This window comes from Culex pipiens, chromosome 1 (assembly GCF_016801865.2).
Source record: "Culex pipiens pallens isolate TS chromosome 1, TS_CPP_V2, whole genome shotgun sequence".
NCBI classification, from domain to species: Eukaryota; Metazoa; Arthropoda; class Insecta; order Diptera; family Culicidae; genus Culex; species Culex pipiens.
The window spans coordinates 53,113,743-53,132,065 of record NC_068937.1 but is presented as its reverse complement, the minus strand read 5'-3'; the positions used below and the strand labels follow the sequence as shown (position 1 = coordinate 53,132,065).

General features: G+C 47.7%; 1 protein-coding gene across 5 annotated transcripts in view; it reads right to left on the bottom strand.

Moving 5' to 3' along the window:
- Positions 1-506: 506 nt before the first annotated feature.
- LOC120430976 (proto-oncogene tyrosine-protein kinase ROS) overlaps positions 507-18,323 on the bottom strand; it is a 48,573-nt gene continuing 30,756 nt past the window's right edge. For 2 of the 5 annotated variants that reach the window (XM_039596151.2, XM_039596268.2), the window contains 12 exons: positions 10,098-10,157; positions 9,272-9,616; positions 8,964-9,206; positions 4,539-8,664; positions 4,260-4,479; positions 3,459-4,198; positions 3,130-3,329; positions 2,967-3,068; positions 2,279-2,904; positions 2,078-2,223; positions 1,921-1,980; positions 507-1,843 (listed from right to left, as the gene is read on the bottom strand). In XM_039596151.2, the coding sequence (XP_039452085.1) occupies positions 1,236-1,843; positions 1,921-1,980; positions 2,078-2,223; positions 2,279-2,904; positions 2,967-3,068; positions 3,130-3,329; positions 3,459-4,198; positions 4,260-4,479; positions 4,539-8,664; positions 8,964-9,206; positions 9,272-9,616; positions 10,098-10,157 (7,476 nt within the window). In that variant the 3' untranslated portion in view covers positions 507-1,235. The remainder of the gene's footprint in view (positions 1,844-1,920; positions 1,981-2,077; positions 2,224-2,278; positions 2,905-2,966; positions 3,069-3,129; positions 3,330-3,458; positions 4,199-4,259; positions 4,480-4,538; positions 8,665-8,963; positions 9,207-9,271; positions 9,617-10,097; positions 10,158-18,323) is intronic. The other 3 variants (XM_039596315.2, XM_039596377.2, XM_039596207.2) reach the window with 3 other exon arrangements.

The window sequence follows — 18,323 nt, the reverse complement described above, 5'->3', positions numbered from 1 at the left end:
GCAGCGCAATCAGAATTATAAAAAATTGTGACTCGGCGCGCAGCTACGATCTGTCAAATTGCAAATTTGATTTGACCGTTGGCGATTAATGGAAATTTAAGCGAGTTCACGCCTGTTTGCCTGTGTTGCAAACATCGCCGGCACTGGATGAATGAAACGCGCTCTGTTGTCGTCGTTAACGGCAGTTTGTGTACCGCTCTCTGAACGTCAACAAACATGGCGACAGGTATGGCGCGGGAATGCACCCAACCTGTTATTAAACTCGTTGATTTCTTGTACGGCGCGCGTAAATTGACCAGCAATTTGTCAACAAAGATTCTTCGCGAGACGAAAGGGAAAACAACGAAACCGGGAGTGATGGGTTTGGAACTGGTTTTGGGGTAATTAAATGCCGAAGGAACTTGTTTTTTTAGTTGACTGTAAGTTAATTGTCCTTTTATGTTTTTGTTGAGGAAGGTTCATAAATGTTCAGTTCAGATTCAGATTGAAATAATAACAACAACAGCTCAGTGAAAATATTTCCATCTTTATTTCTAACCTCTAACATCTTTTTGGTTTCGTTGCCACGTGCGCCGCCATCTTTAAAACGAGCTGTCAAAGTTCACTAGAAGCTATAAACACAAGCTAAGCGGAAAAATAACTTATTGCAGAAGTAGTAGTAGTAGATAGTACGCGACAGTGTGTTTGCCTTAACAACTAAAAGGTTCCTTAAAAATGCTAACTTTTGCAGGTTAGTGCCACCTTTAATATAAGGGTGACCCGTAAACCCTGGTATTGTCACATGTACCCGACAGCAAACGCAAAAAAGAGACTATTTACAATTTGGTATTGATTGCTTAAAATTTGCTCGTTTCAGTTCGTGTTAAATTATATGTACAATTTATGCTGTAATTATATTAGGAAAATTTGACGGAAACTTCCGACGGTTGCACTTGCACCGGCAAGTGCGGTTGATCCGGAAGTTCCTTTTTTGGCGACGAGAACACTGACATTTGGAACTTATTCTGAGTTTTCCTCTGGCTTACTACTAACTGACTGCTTCTAACTATTTACAATTAATTGCTTTAAAATGTCATTTGGAAGAACTATCTAACTGTCAAAGTGACGTTTCTAGCTGTTTATCGCTAGTTTGAGCATCTAAACCTACCGCCTACTGCGCGTGTCGTGTCGCTTCTTTGGAATGTCTTAACGTGTCGACTTGTGTTTGTTTTCTACTAGCCTACTTCGCTTTCGCCTTACATAACCGTTTTGCACTCCTCTGCCGGTAAGCTGACCTGCTGCTGCGATTGTTCTTTGCCACTAATACTATTGTTCTCGGCGCCACTGTCAACCGACGGTGACGGTGCTTGCGCCGGCAGCGACTCCTCCTCGTCCGGTAACCGTACGGTAAGGATCGAGTTCATTGGGAGCAGTGCCTCCAGACTGGAGCAGTCGTCTATCCGAGGGGGTTGGTGCTGGTGGGTTCCGGAAGTTCCGGCTGCCGACGCAGGCAACGTACTAACGTTGCTGACCGTCGACGAGCTCGAGAAGGTTCGACCCTTGAAGCTTCCGGCCGGGGATTGCTGCTGCCGCAGGATGATATCGTGGATCGGGATCTCGTACCCGTTGTCCGTCGTCTCACCCATGGTTTGCTGGCAGTTTGGCAGCGCCACGGTCAAGCCTGTGGTCAGCGGAACGTCTTCGCCGGTGGAACACTTGCTGTTGGAACTGTGGTTGTCGTCGTAGACGAGCTCCAGATACTTTGGTATCGTCGTGGTCATGACCGTCGCGCCGGAACCGCTCGAAGACGTTGGCGGGGTTATGATGAAGGCCCCGCCGCTTCCGCTGCTGCCGAATTTAATATCTGGATGGGGAAAGAGATTGAGGTTAGGGAGGAGTGCTAGTGCGCGAAATGCCGCGAGATGAAACCGGACAATGTACCTGCCATGAACGGATTGTGATTGATGTCGGAAAGCAGATAGGATCGGTTAAAGATCGCACCTAGAACAAAGCGAATTTTCCGGATTAGTGGCGCGTGATGAGGCGATCGGAGTGTTAGTATTAGTTGTGTTTGTGTGAGTGAGCGGTGAACACTTACCGTTTTGCACCTTGCATGGGAACTGGGAAGTGATCTGGATGGAGTCGCTGGTGCGCTCCTTCAGTGACTTGAGCACCTCCAGCAGGTACCGGAACGTTGGTCGATCCTCGGGTGAGTAGCTCCAGCATTTAAGCATTAGTTGGTATCTACAAAAAGTCAAAGGTTAGCGTTGCACTAGCAACTGTCAAAATGAGAACTTACAGCTCTTCCGGACAATCCTGTGGTCGACCAAGTCGACCACCACCCCGGACGTAATGCAAAACCTCAACGTTGTTCCGCGCCGGATACGGCTGCTGCCCAAGCGTCATGATCTCCCAAAGCAGTACTCCAAACGCCCAGATGTCCGACTGCGAGGTGTACACTCCATCCACCAAGCTTTCCGGAGACATCCACCGCACCGGAAGCAATCCCTCGCCATCTTTCCGGTAGTAATCGTTCTTGTAGATATCCCTCGCCAGTCCAAAGTCACCGATCTTCACCACGCGATCCTTCGGATCCGGCGACGAAACCAAGCAGTTCCGGCAAGCCAAGTCCCGGTGCACAAAGTGCGTCTCCTCCAGGTACCGACAGCCCGTCGCAACGTCCACGCACATGCTGATCAGATCCAGCAGCGTCAACGAGGATGGTACCCCCGGCGTGGGCCGGTTCGAGCGGAGGTAACTCAGCAGGTCACCACCCTGCATCAGCTCCATCACGATCAGCAGCGAGTCGAACTCCAGACAGATGCCGATCAGCTTCAGGATGTGCTTGTGCTTGAAGTTGCTCATCAGGTGTGCTTCCTGCAGGAACTCGGCCTTCTCCTGCTCGGTAGCGCCCTTGCGAAGGGTCTGCAAGATAACCAATGTGGGTTTATACCAAATTGTTCTACTTGATCGTTTAATGGTCTTACCTTAATCGCCACACTAGTCTCCGCTTCGGCACCGAACCCCTTGACAATGCCTTCGTACACCTCACCGAACGCTCCGCAGCCCAGGAATCTGGTCATGGTGATCTGTGGGTGGAACGGTACAACAGTTAGATCGCGTCGGAATTCCCGACTAGGTCTCAGTTACCTGATCGCGCCGGATCTGCGGCAGCAGCGCAATCTCCGAGTCCGTGAGCGGCCCGGAGCTGTACAGGATGTTGTTGCTGTGAATGAAATTGCCCCGGCGGGGCAGCTCGCGGAGGTTCGCTAGCTCCACATCTGGAATGCGAGTAGTATTGGTTGCATCAATAAATTTGTTCTTTTCTTTCTCTGCGCGAGCGCGGCAAGCTGTAAGGAGAGAGAGATGGGAATAACACAAACATGATGCGGGCGGCTTGAGCATTGAGGCGAACACAGAAGGTGGCGTGAGGTGAGGAATAGCGGATGAGATAGAAAGAAAGAGAGCTGGACACTTACCACAGACGCATATCAGCACGAAGATCAGCAGCAGGATGCTCGAAGCAGCGATCACTCCGATGATTAGGAAGCTGCTGGCTTGGCCGGAGATTAGAGGAGCGCTGATGGGTTCGCTTTCGCCGCTGTACGGTCCCCAGCCGCAGGAGTTCTTTGCCCGCACCCGGAAGGTGTGTTTGTGCAGAGGTCGATTCTCCGGGATGAACCAGTACACTTCGGTTCCGTTGTACACCTGCTCCCAGTGTTCGTCGAACGTTTCGTACTCCTCGCTGTCTGTCGACGAAACGTCCACCCTAGTCGGGATCGTGTTGTTCATGTCGTCTTCGCCGTAGTCCTCCAGCTCGGCACTGCCGGCAGCCGTCACCGCTGATCGTTCCACGCGGTTTGTATTCCTTGGGGATCGCACCAGTGCTTCCAGCGCGTACTCCTGGATCGGTGCTCCATTGTCCTTTGCCGCTTCCCAGATGACTCGGTAGAACTCCTGCCGGATCTGGGTCACGATCGGTCGTCCTGGAGCGCTCGGTCGATCGGCTTCGGTTTCGTAGATAAACTTGGTGTCCGATGGCCACATGTACGGATCCTGGCGGTTCGGGTAGAACAGCAGCACAATGAAGCGATACTGTGTCTTGGGTTGCAGTCCGGTCACTTGGAAGATGTCGTCCTCCGGACTGCTGACGTTGACGCCCGTCTCGAACACCGTTTCCCAAACCTTGCTTCCCATCGCGGAGTACTGCAGCTTGTACCTATCGAAACAAAACAAACCATTACGACCCTTTCCTCAACCCTACAAGCAAAAGATCTTACGTCGAGATGTTCACGTGCGGTCTCCACTTGACGCTCAGCTCGGTAGACGAGATGGACTGAAGCATGATCTCCTCTGGTTCGGGGAACGTAACGATGTTCACCTGGTAGCTCTCGCTGAACGTCGTATTGGAAGAGTACGCCCGGATCCAGATCGTGTACGCCTTGCTCGGTTGCAGCCGCGTCAGGTTCATCGAAAGGTGGCTGAGTGTTTCGTCGAAATCTGGAAGCGGTAACCTCATGAGAACCTCCCTCAAATCAAACCAAATCATCTAATCTTACCAACAAACGTCTGCTGCTGGCGGTTCTTCAGCCCGTCGTGGATGTTCTCCGTCTGCCAGTGGATCTCGTACCAGACTCGATCGCTGTTCTTGACCTTGGGCGGTGACCAGTGGACCACCGCTTCCGTGGGGCTGATCGCCACGGCACTTACATTTTCCGGAGTCGAGGGAGCTCCCGCGGCCGTGGAGAACACCGTTGGTGATCCCAACCGCGGACTTTCCAGCAAGTCTTGTGTCAGTCCTATCTGTTCCTGGTAGTAGTTGACTAGTTTGACCTGGAACTGGTACTTGGTGAACGGTTTCAGCCCCCGGATGGTCGTACTGCGATCGTACGAGCTCACCAAGCTGCAGTTCCGCAGTTCGCAGTCTTCAGTTTCGTTAGTTTGAACGGGTCTGTACTCTTCGTAGAATATTTGGTACCGAATAGCGCTCGGTTCTATCGTACAGTTCTGGTGCACTTCTGCCTTAGGCAGCAACAGTGTCAGTGAGTCCTCAGTTCGCTGGAGCAACTTGACCTGATAATCCTGCTCCTTTTGTAGTGGAATCAAGCACCGTCTCTCCGGATAATACTGCAACCTTAGCGGCAGCAAAGTCCTGATCTCATCAAACTTCTCCGAATCGATCGAGCCCCCATAGTCCATCCGCACAAACGCCGTATCCTTCTCCAGCCAGTAAAAGTGATCGCCATCCTTCGCCACACTGTGCATCTCCGGATTGTACTCGAACTCAAAGTTCATGCACGTCTTGCTGTTCAGTCCGATACTCCGGAAAGCTCCAGTCTCCGCCCAGAACAGCCGAGCTTCCTCATCTACCGACGTTTGCAGCGTCAGCACCGGATGTACCGTAATCCCAGCCGTCCGATTCGGACACTCCTCGAAGCTATCGTCGAAGAACTCTTCCGTCTTGTTCTCCTCAAACGAGTGCACAAATATGACATCCTCCGGAACCCTTTCCGTCCAAAAGAGCTTCCGATCCATAGGCGAAACCACCAGGTTGCTCATATTCCCAGCTCTGTACACGATCCTCTCCAAATGAACGGCCTCCTTGTCACTTCGGTTCAGATCGAACGCATAGATTGCGCTACCCACCGACTCCAGCTGGGACCAGTACAGAACCCGCTGAATCCAATCGATCGTCAACGACTGCACCGGTCCGCTGATCGTATGCAGCTTCGTCTTGGAACTTCCGTAAAACTGGAACAGCTCGTTATTCTCATCCACCCAGAACAGCTTCCCTTCCCTGTCCAGTCGAACGATAAAGTTGATCGGCGTCGATGTCCCCACCACGTTCGTCGACTGCTGTGAGTCAAAGTCGTACAAGAAAACATGTTCCGAGGTTACGATCAGTGCCTGTGGAATCGGATGATCCTCAGCCGTGTTGATCACCTGCGCCGCCGTCAAGTCACCTTCGCGAGCACTCGTCAGAGCTTGCACGCGGAACGAGTAACTCACGTTGTGGACCAGGTTGGGGACGATCCGCTCGGTACCGTTGATCAGCTCACCCTGCAGTACGTGCTTGACGGTGTCGTCCTCCTCGTACGAGCAGTGCACCTTATACCCGATGATGGGTCCGTTGGAGTTCTTCGGTGGCGACCAGCGGAACGTTGCGTCGATGCTGTGCGAGTTCTGGATGGGGTTCTGGAAGTGCTTGACGAACACTCGGGGGCGCAACGGTGGCGATGGCTTTCCCGAAGGACTGTACAGTCGCGCGCTGGAGAAGATTGACGATCGCCAGTACGTGAAGGCGCTGATGGTGACGTTGATTTCCGTGTGCGCTGGAACGAAGTTCGCTCCAGCTGAATTGAAAGCGAACGATGTTTTTGACAGCTCGTGGATTTCGGTTCTGCTCTTGACCTTGATCGTCAGCTTATAGAACACCTTGCCGTAGTTGACGTTCGCTACCGGATCCCACACGATGCTGAACTTTTTCCAGGTGCCCTGGATGCGGATCGAGCTGTCGTTGACCTTCATCGGTAGCACGTTGATGTTCTGTACGTCTTCCGGATAGATGTGATGTGCCGGGTCGATGATCGTGAATGCTCGAGCTCCGCTCAGCTTCTGGTTCTTGATGTGCGCGAGGTTCTTTCCTTGCAGATCTCCTACGACAACCTCATCATGCTGAAGCCAGAGAAGACGATCGCTAAAGTGGGTCAACGACCCTCGTGGGGACTGATCCGAAAGCACCGTCACCATCGATGATATCTTCCCGGTTCCCGTTCCAGCCATGTGTGCACTGAACAGTTCCGAGTTGCTGATGCTTCGTACGATCCAGTAAACCCGCTCGTTATCCATATCGAGAGTCAATCCGATCACCACCTTTCCAGTGAATCGATCGTTCTCCATGTAGTAGCTATGCTTGTCTTTCCCGTTCAACCGGAACGCTTCCATCGAAAACTCCGATGTGTAGTAGATGTACCCCCGCAGCGCATCAAACTTGATCTCCCGCACGTTCTTCACGTTATGAATTGGTTCGTGTTGTTCACCGTGCAGACTGCTCCGCATGATCATCTGCTGCGACGGGTTGTAGTAGTAAAGTCGTCGTCCGATCCAGTCTACCGTCACGCACTCAACCGACTCCAGTTCCCTAACCTTCCCAATCCCACTTTCACTCTGATTGTAGAACACCAGCGACGAGTTGCTCACCACGTACAAGATACTCTCGAACCACGCGATATCCGTCACAACCCCGTCCTCCAGCTCCGTCCGACTGATCAGCGTTTCAACGCCGTCACCGATCACGTCACTTCGCATGATTCCTTCACTGCCTGACCAAAGCAGATGCCGCTCGTGGCTGTCCTTGAGCGTTCGCACCCGGAACTCCGTACCCCAGGGACCACGACCTGCCGGGGTGTACGCCGCCGCCTTGATCACGTACTCTTGTCCCGGTTTGAGCAGCTCTACGTCCATGGACGTGAAGGTGGTTCCGGTAATGTCCGGATATGCTACCACCTTGCCCGTGATTTCCGCGACCAGCTCCAGCTTGTACATCCACTCCTGCCAGGCACCCTTGCCCTTGATGCCGAGCAGGTGCGGCACGTTCCAGAATATCTTGATCTTCTTGTTGGTCAGCAGAGCTTGGACGTTGCGTGGCGGGTTAACCGGAACTGGGATCGGCTGCGCCGAGGAGAGATTCGCACAGATTGTGAAGTACGTGATTGGTAGCGCGAACGGGTACGCATTGTGGTAGTACAAGTTTTGCTTCTTGTGCAGATCTTCCGCGATCACCTCCTTTCCGTTGGTCCAGTAGAACAGCTCGTTGGCGTACGTAATCGCCTTGACCTGCTTGAAGCGCGGACTCTGCGTGTTGTTGCGGATGTTCTCGATGGTTTTGCCGTCGAGCGAAATCGCCAGCACGGTGTTGCTGTCCTGATCTGCTACGAGTACGCGAAATCTGGTGTGTTCAACGGCGAAGGCGCCCAGGTTGTGGTGGTTGATCAACTGTATCGGTGTGATTTCATGCTTGACTCCGTTTGAGATGTCGCCGAGATCGAGCCGGAAGAGGCCGGCATCGGCGTAGAAAGTACGAATGACCCAGAACAGATACCCGTTGTACGGGTCGACCTCAAAGTGTATCGGCTGTCGCTGTAGTCCAGCGATCGCTACCGTCATACGATCTCCGTTGAAGTCACAGCGCGAGATTTGCCACAGTCCGTTGACGGTGACTTGACCGAGGATGTACAGATGGTCGTTGAGCCAGTCTACCGATAGTAAGGTAGGCTTGAAGTTGTGACCCGCTTCCGGGGTTAGAATGATCGTTCGGTTCTTCTCAGCTCCTTTAAGTAGCGGAGCCTTCACGATGTTTCCCGCTTCATCGGACACGAAGATCAGGTTCTTGCGGATGTGGATCGCCGTACCGCGGATCTTGTGGTGCGGACTGCGGTAAAAGTCCGTCGGAGGATCCGACAGCAGGTCCGACCCTTGGGAGAGAACGGATCGTTCCGCTCCGAGAATCAACGTCGGCTGGATGTCCTCATCGAGGTCCAGCGGTTGCGGCGGTGTCTGTACGTAGGTCGTGGAAGGGGGACCTTCCCCTTCCGGGTTGCGCATCTTCACCGAAACGGAGTAGTTCCGTCCGGGGGTCAGCTTCTCGTAGATGTAGTACCGGGACGAGTTCGACTCCGGGATGTCCTGAAGGGGAGAGTTTGAGGTTAGAATTTGGGTTTGAGACGGTGCGGGATGTCAGGTTAGTTGGTTAGCTTCACAGATAGATGGCAGCATGCATGCGGTGCAGTGTAGTTGCTAGTGTGCCTAACAGAGTGCTTGTTTGGTTATTTACAGAAATCGGTTATGTGAGAGCTTGTCGGAAGCAAACCACATCTAGAAAGCGTCAAAACGGAAGCGTTTGGAAAAGACAGTCAAGGCAGAAAAAGAAGAAGAAGAAGAAGAGGAAGCGCAAAACAACAACGTGGACAACGGAGGGCGGGAACCTTGAGAGCACTGTATCCTGAGGGGTCGATGTCTTTGATCTGTAGTACGTATGACAAGACCGGACCGTTCGGGAACGGTCCGGGTTCCCATGATATGGAGATTCGTGAATAGTCTACCGCAACGGCGCGTACAATTTTTGGCTCGGACATGGGCGGTCCGTGCGCCAGCGTCAGGATGATGACGCTCTGCTCCGAGATGAGCACCTCGTCGTGGTGGGGCGACAGGAGCAACGCTACCCGGAACTGAAAACGGAGGAGGAAAGTTCGTTAGTTGAGACGCAAACCAACCTCATCTTGAAGTTCCTTACCCTATACTTGGTGTACGGCTGCAGATTATCGACCCGTATCGTCGAGTTATCGCCCATACTCTGGTTCCTGCAGAATTTCCAGTCGCCGGCGACCTCCTCGTACCGCCACTGCACCAGGTAGCTCTGCGGGCTGTGGTTCTTGTAGTGCGAAAACTGCACCAACCACTTCGGAACTTCCCACTCGAGCGAGAGGGACGTGGCCGTCAAGCTGTCGGCGACCAGCGCCGGTGCTGGCGGCGTCCCGATCATCGACTTGAGCCACCGGAAGTACCGGTTTAGTGCGTCGTTACAGCCCATCACGCAGTACAGCTCCTTGGGCTCCAGCAGGTCCTGGTCGGTTTTGTTCTGCGGGGAGAGAGCGGTTTGTGTTTGGTATTTTTCTATTATTCACATATTAGGCGTCTCGTCTTCTAAGCGTCTCGTCTTTTAAGCGTCTCGTCTTCTAAGCGTTTCGTCTTCTAAGCGTCTCATCTTTTAAGCGTCTCGTCTTTTAAGCGTCTAGTTTTCTAAGCCTCTCGTCTTCTAAGTATCTCGTCTACTAAGCGTCTCGTCTACTAAGCGTCTCGTCTTCTAAGCGTCTCGTCTTTTAAATGTCTCGTCTTATAGGCGTCTCGACTTATAACAATCTCGTCTTCTTTATAACGTCGTGGTTCTTTATAACGTCTCGTCTTTTAAATGTCTCGTCTTCTAAGCGTCTCGTCTTTTAAATGTCTCGACTGATAAGCGTCTCGTTTCAAAGGCGTCTTTTCATATGAGCGTCTCGTCTTATAACTCAAGTAGTCTTTTTAATGTCTTCAAATCTACATTCCTGACGAAAGCTACTTACGCAAACATTTTGGCAGGAAGATTCCAGCGCTAGCTCCCAGAGTTTGCAACCGACGGCACACTGAAATAAACAGAAAGAAAACGGGGCAATCGTCAGAGAAGTCGCTTAAATAGCAATTATGGCAAGTCTATTGTAGAATTTTCCCAGCATAGAACCCCTATCTGCCAGCCAAGATCATCATCTGCTACACACACGCCTCGGGTTTGTCGCAAGGTCTTGCGTAACCGCATCGCCAACAGAACACGTGTTGAAGTTTTAGCAAATAACCGACTCTTAATAATTGGGTTTACGATACTTTTCGAGCTACTTTTTATGGCGGCCGAACAATGTCTAGTTCAGCGCTACAAAAATAACACAAAGTGACCAAATGGGGAGAACAGTTGACACGAGTTCCAGAAAAGCTGGATCTGCTGCATCTTCTTCAACTGATCCAGATTAGTAGAATCTCTGGACGCCCCCGCCATCCGGAATTGTCGCGACACGCACAATCAGCGCGCGCTCGCTCGAGAGGATCATTAGGTCTATTAACGGCGGAATGATTTAGAACACTCTCGGACCAAGTGACTCTTGAGACAATCTTGACAATTTGGCAGCCAGCGACTTGAAGTGTTTATGGCAAGATTTATGCGAGGTTCAACCCAGTCGCACTGAGTTGCATTCAAGAAATGGTCACTGATAGGCGCAGCCAATTGACGGGTAATTAAATCATTTTATGGCACACCGCGTGACGAACCGTCATGGGGTTTTGGCGAATTTTACGAGCTGTCACAATCAATTTTGAGCCGTTTACTGAAATAATCTGGTTTGATTCGGGTGGGACGCGCGAAAATGGAACGACACTCGGCGGAACGTGACGTGCACGGGACGCCATTATGGCAGGTGCTATAAAACATTTGACAGACGTCAGGTGTTTTTTTTTGCAATGTACGATGCCAACAGTGACAGTTTGACTGGCGCCAAACGCCGTTGTGAAACGTGCTATAAAATCCGTTTGACAGCTAGCTACGCGCATATGGAAGGCAGGCAAAACAAACCCAAAACTTGTTGCCTCTATTTCTTTGTCCAATTTTCGGACCACTATCGCAGCATGGAATCTAGAAATTTGCGACCATATGTTTGACTCCCGGTAGCCACTTGTCACGCTCGTTTTTTCGGGATTCTTCTTCCCACCGTATGTCGCAAGAATGTAAACAACGCAAGAATGCTCATGGCTTCCCCAGCAAACCTCAAGTGGCATAGTTTATCTGGCTTTTCTCCGTTTTTTTATCTCTCCGTTTCTCCTTCTAATTATGAGAAATTAAATATTTCTTAAAACATTTAGATTATGAAACATTTCTCGAGCACACGCGCTAGCTCCCGTTGCCAGTGGCAACCACATTCTGACGTTTCTGGTTGATTATGGCATTCCCGCCATAATGGCGGTGACGAAAGAGTTACGCGCCTCCCGGGAATTTCCCACCGAAATGTCAAGTGGAATCCTCTCGAGAAGAAAATCCAGACGTGATGGAAAACAGATAATCGAGGATCGTCAAGAGCGATTTGGTGTGCAATTAGCGCGCATGGGAAAGCAGCCGTTTGCAAATGTAAACAAGGCCGCCTTGGGTAAACAAAGTTGACAGACGGGGCTGAAAGTGACACGCTGTGCGGTTGGATTGCTGCTTTTCTTTAAATTCCTGTAATTTTAAAGCTGCCAGAGCGTTACACTCTCAGGAGGTTCTAACTAATATTCGTGTTTAATCATGATTTGCTGCATGGGCTTTGAAACGTCACTCCTCTTCGAAATCCACAAACAATTAGCTGGCCAAGCAAGCAAATTAGCTCCGTTTCCTCTCGTAGAGCGCCCAGTTCAACTGTCAACCGTTTTACGATCGTCGTTACCCAGTCCAGTTGATTTAATTTCCGCACCATAACTCAACGAGAAACTCCGAGAGGAACAAGTGTTTCAAGCCTCCGGATCCAGCTAATTAAGCACGTGGCCACAAACTGCGACCTTCCGACACTTCCGAACTCTGACTGCGAGCCAACCGATTTAAATCTATTTTAAATTTTTCTGGTGCCTATTTTGGACCCCCATTGTTGCCCGGGTTGATGGACAGAGATTCGATTATGTCGGTGGCCCCCGGCCGGGACAGTTCCAGCGAAAAAGAACATCAACATGTGCGTTAATTGATTTTAATTTGTTCCGCGGCTAATCGCGGGAACGTTGCGCAGCAAAGCGGTTAGAAAAAGGGTAAATCTCTTCGGAGTCGTTTATTTTTCTGGGAGACAACCAAGATCCATAGATCACTTTCAAACGGTTCACCCACGTGTGTTTTTCGGGGGTTTCCGTGATTGATGGATGCTAGACGACAGGTTAGAAGTCGTGTTTTGACAACCTGACAAGGTTGACAGTCACTGTGGTTATGCTCGAAACCTCCAGATCATCTCCCCCTTTCTTTTTTTTCTCTGTAGCTTGTTTACAACGTTCAATTTAGGAGCTCACTGGATGGTGACAATCGTGATGGACCCGAGAGAACTGTCAGTGGAATCTACTTCCTAATTATGAACATCCAGAAGCAAGGGGACCGTTGTGGGTTGTTGTTTTTGTTTGGCGTCCCTTTTGGACTTCCGTCCCAGCCCAGAACAAGTGCAGCAACGGGGAAAGGGGTCACGTGACCCTAATGAGTACTGATGTTCTGACTCGTTCAACTGCATCCAAATGTCACAACTACCTTAAATGCCTCAACTGCCAGAGCTGTCATACTGTCTCTACTGTTTTGGCTAAAAATGTTAATACTTTTTGCTCAACTGCCTTTACTGTCTCAGCTACCTTAACTGTCTTGACCGTATCAACTGATTTTATTGCCCAAACTTAACCTCAACTACCTAAACAGTCCTGTTTTTACTGCCTCAACTGATTCTAATGTCTCAACTGAATTCACTGTCCAAACCTAATTTACTACCTAAACTGTACTGGCAGTCTTAATTTTATTTAAATGTTTTGACCGACCCAATTACTATGACTATCTTAACTAACTTTACTGAATAAACTTATTTTACTGTCTCAACTGCCCATACTGTCCCAACTGCCTCAACTGTTCAACGTGTCTTGGCTGTCTCAATTTTTATGGCTTCATGAACTGCTTTGACTGCCCAACTGCATTAACTGCCTCAACTGCTTGATGTGTCTTTACTGCCTCCTCCTTCTACTTGGCTGTCTCAATTGACTGAACTGCCTAAACTGATTTTGTTTCCTAAACTGTCCTGGATGTCTCTACTGCCTTAACTATCCAAACTGTCTCAAGTGTCTTGACTGTCTCAACTGCCCTAACTATCTCAACTGCCTTAACTGTCTCCACTTCCTAAACTACCTAGTTTTTTAAGATATTCAGTCTGTGCGACTCCGGTCGAAGACGGTGAACAATAAACAACAATACCCTGGCTGATTTGACTGCCTCAACTGATTTTAATGTCTCAAATGATTTCACTGCCCAAACCTAATTTACTGCCTAGACTGTACAAGCTGTCTCAATTACATTTCAATGTTTTGACTCTCCCAACTGCCCATACTGTCTCAACTCCCTCAACTGTTCAACGTGTCTTGGCTGTCTCATCTGTTATGGCTTTCTGAACTGCTTTGACTGCCTCAACTGTTTGATGTGTCTTCACTGTCTCGACTACTTTGACTGTCAAAACTTATTTTATTTCCCAAACTGTCCTAGATGTCTCAACTGTCTTAACTGTCCAAACTGCCTCAAGTGACTTGACTGTCTCAACTGCCCTAACTATCTCAACTGCCTTAACTGTCTCAACTTCCTAAACAGTCAAGGAACTGTTTTGACTGTCTCAACTGAGTTTAATGTCTCAACTGATTTCACTACCCAAACCTAATTTACTGCCTAATATGTCCTGGCTGTCTCAATTGCATTTAACTGTTTTGACTGTCCCAACTACTGTGACTTTATTAACTAACTTTACTGAATGAACTGATTTTACAGTCCCAACTGCCTCAACTGTTCAACGTGTCTTGGCTGTCTCAACTGTCGTGGCTTTCTGAACTGCTTTGACTGCACCAACTGCTTTAACTGATTTTGTTTCCTTGACTGTCCTGGATGTCTCAACTGCCTTAACTGTCCAAACTGCCTCAAGTGTCTTGACTGTTTCCACTGCCCTAACTATCTCAACTGCCTTAACTGTCTCGACTTCCTAAACTACTTTGACTGTTTTGACTGCCTCAACTGATTTTGATGTCTCAACTGATTTCACTGCCCAAACCTAATTTACTGCCTAATCTGTCCTTGCTGTCCCAATTGCATTTAGCTGATTTTATTTCCTAAACAGTCCTGGATGTCTCAACTGCCTTAACTGACCAAACTGCCTCAAGTGTTTGATATGTCTTGACTTTCTCAACTGCCGGGGGTCGTTAATGTGGATGGTTTGATACTATCTAAACTACATTAACTGTCCCAACTGCCTTAACTGCTGTGACTATTTTGACTGTCTCTACTTATTCGACTGCTCAAGCTTTATTTACTGCCAGACTGTCATGGCGGTATCAACTACCTTAAGAGTCCAAACTGCTTAAACTGTTTAACGTGTCTGACCTTTTCAGACTGTTTTGGTTATCTGAACTACTTTGACTGCCTCAACTTATTATATTTTTAAAGCCAATCTTATATATTGCTAAACTTTCTTAAATTCCTTAATTTCTTTGAATGTTTTGACTGCTTAAAGTTAATTTCCTGATTTACCTGTCACAACTGTCTTAATAGCATTTAGCTTTTCTGACTGTCTCAACTGCCTTAACTGTCTACATTGTCTCAATTGTTTTTGGCTGTTTGAAGAACTTTGACTGTCTCAACTGACATTATTGCCTGAATTAGCCTGGCTTTCTCAACTCCCTCAATTATCTAAAATGCCTCAACTGTTTACTGTGTCTTGACTGTCCCAACTGCCTTAAACTGCCCTAACTGCTTCTACTGTTCAACATGTCTTGACTATCTCAACCATTTTGACTGTCTGACTGACTTTACTACCTAAACTCAACAGATCTGGCCATCAGTTGTCTTAATTGAAAAACGTTTTTTTCTGAGATGTCTCAACTTGTCTCAACTTCCAACTTGTCTCAGCTGTATCATGTTATGCAAATAACACAATCAACTTTGGTTGGTGCAACTGGCTCAACGGGATATCCTAACGAGTTCAGACCTATCTAATTGATTGCCTTATTTGCCTTAACCATCTTTGTTGTCTCAATTGACTGCATTAGCTGTCTCAGACATTTTGTATTACGAGTATCAAAAGATGGTTTAACCTGATCCAATAATTTCGATTCTCTCAGTGTACTCAGGACAGGCAGGACTGGTTCAACCGAACAAGTTGTCTCGATTATATCAATCAAAGTTTGTACAACAGTTGTTTATATTAAACTACACTGTCTGTAAAATTTGCCTGTCTCAACAACCCGACGTGTCTCAGCTGTCCATATCATTTCATTTGTCTCATCAGCGAAAGTTGTCTCATTTGACAACTATATAATGTACAACATTTGGGTGTTTCAACTACCTGACGTGTCTCATCTTTGAATAGTGTCTCACTGGTACCAACTGTGATAGTTGTCTCAATTGTCTTAACTGAAGCTCATACAATAAGTGGGTACATTAAACCATACTGTCAGTCTTAGTAGTCGATCCTGTCTCAACTAACCGAGTGTCTCAGCTGTCCATAAAGCCTCAATTGTCCCAACTGAGATAGCTTACTCTATTGTCTCAACTAATGGTTTTACAATCTTATTGTAGGTTATTATAAAAATCATATATTACTCACTTGTCTCAACTATCCGATGAGCCTCAACTGTCTATATTGTCTCACATGTCTCATTTGAACAAGTTGCCTCAATTGTCTTAACTATAATTTGAACGACAGTTCCGTTAAACCATACAGTCCTAAAGAAACTTGGATGTCTCACCTGTCTCAACTACCCAACGTGCCAATGTGTCCATAATGTCTCAATTGTCTCACCATGCACGTCATTAGCATAGATTAGCTCACAGATCAAACCACGACGAACATCCCTCCATAAAACATCTTCATCGATCCAGTGTGGTCCTGCCTCTCGCAGCACATGAATGAAACCCGACACCGTCTTCCAGCGAAAACATATCAATACAGCAACAAGAACAACAAACTTAAGTGACCGTTTGAAGCGAGGGGTTGCCCGGCCAGACCTCCTCCTCCTCCTCGTGATGTGTTCGTTGATATTTTCAAAGTCATAAACCAAAAAGGAAGATGCAACGTCGTCGTCTGCTCCCGGTAAAAGTGGAAGAAGATTATATTTTTTATGGCATTTTGAGTAGCCTAACGTCCGAGCGGGACAGCACGCTTCTTGTGTCGTTTTATGACGTTCGGTCGTCGCGCTCTGGTTTTAAACACACAACAGATCTGAAGGATGTAACTAATTCAGCCTAAATTGAGAATAATTAATATGCAATTAAAACATATAAACAGAGACGCTTCGGAGTCGGTGTGGGGTTCCTTCACGATTTGGAGTCGAAAAAAAATCGCTTGATGAGCTTTTAATGTTTTAATGCAATTTTTATATCAAAATTATAGCAACCGCTTTGTTGATATCACTGACATCGGCCGACATTTCAACATTTGCATGCAGGCCTTCAGTTCCATTGTTCCGGCGTGCACGAAACTTCACTGGAAGGCGATTAAGTGCATCCATTGAGCGGTGCATGTTTGTACGACCCTGCACACATATTGTCCGGGAGCTGTTTTTTATCCAGATTTTTAAGCAAAGATGGCGATACGAATGGTGAACGCTCGAAATGTCAAAATCTTACAGTGGTACCAACATTACAAAAAAAGTTTCCCATGGCATGACAGCCACACTTTTTTTCTAATGTTGGTATAACTGCGCGATTTTGACATTTCGGGCGTTCACCATTCGTAACGCCATCTTCGCTTAAAGATCTGGATAGTATTTCGCCATAAATGACCAGATCGGAGGCACTTTGCATGCAGCCGTTCATCCCGTGGTGCATCACGCAATTTAATTGCACTTTTCAAAGCTTAGAGAGAAGCTGCAGCCAGCCTTCGGCGTAAATATCTGAAAATATGAATCAGTCTGCCGACGGGAATTTCGCTTTTAATTTTGTATGGCGTCATCAGACTGCGCTGAAAACTGCTCTAAATAATAATAGTTTTGCTGTTGTCTAACTGCGTTATCATTTATGGAAAGTTGTTCTTTGCCGTGATGTGTTTTGACAAGCGTAACCTGGTTCCAGGAGTGTGAAACTGATTTGTCCGGGCAGTCGAAGTTTGTCTACATGTCGGGACGGGGCGCCAATGAAAACAATACAATTGAGAAAAGAATTTTTGTAATTGCTCCGGATTAGTTGCTGAACTAACTGGAAGAAATATATTGAAACAGTTGTCTCAGTTGAGACAAAGTTCTTATTTTTATTTTGAGACAGTTGAAACTGTCTGAGACAGTTGAGACAGTTGATGTGCCCATGTTAGTTGAGACAGTCGTTACAATTCAGGTAGATTGGAAAGTTAAAGTAGTCAAAACGCACATGACACATTTTAGTTAGTGTAGCTGTCTAGGCGGCTGAGGCAATCAAAATAGTTAAGACAACTGAAACGACCAGGACAAGTAACACTCAAGGAGTTGAGACAGTTAAAAAAGACAAGATATTTGAGACAATTGGACAGTTGGATTGTTAAAACAGTTGAGACAGTTACAGTCGACTCTCTGGCTGTCGATCTTCTCGATATCAATAATTCTCCATCTATCGATGAATTCTTCAGTCCCTTCAATCTGCATACATCAATTGTCTTCATTCCTCGATATTTTCCCTTGCTTGAAGGATCTCTTCCTCGACGGTCCCTTGGATTCCGTTTGCTTTAAAAATCTCTTTCGGTTGTCAATACTTTCAGTTTCTCATGGCTTGCATAGACATTTTTCTTGGCGAAACGAAGCTTTGAAGGGTGTTTGACATTAGTTTGTTTTTGTTTGCTGGACGTTGCCATAATTCTCTCCCATAGCTGGGTATCAAGAAAAAAATATTTTCAATCGAGTCTTCATTTTGCATCGTTCTGTAAACTGATGATTCTCTTCCTCGACGGTCCCTTGGATATTGACAACCAGAGAGTCGACTGTATAACCGTTTTGAGACAGTTGTCGTTGTTGAGACAAATTTTACAGTTTGGGACAATTTAAATTAATGATACAGATAA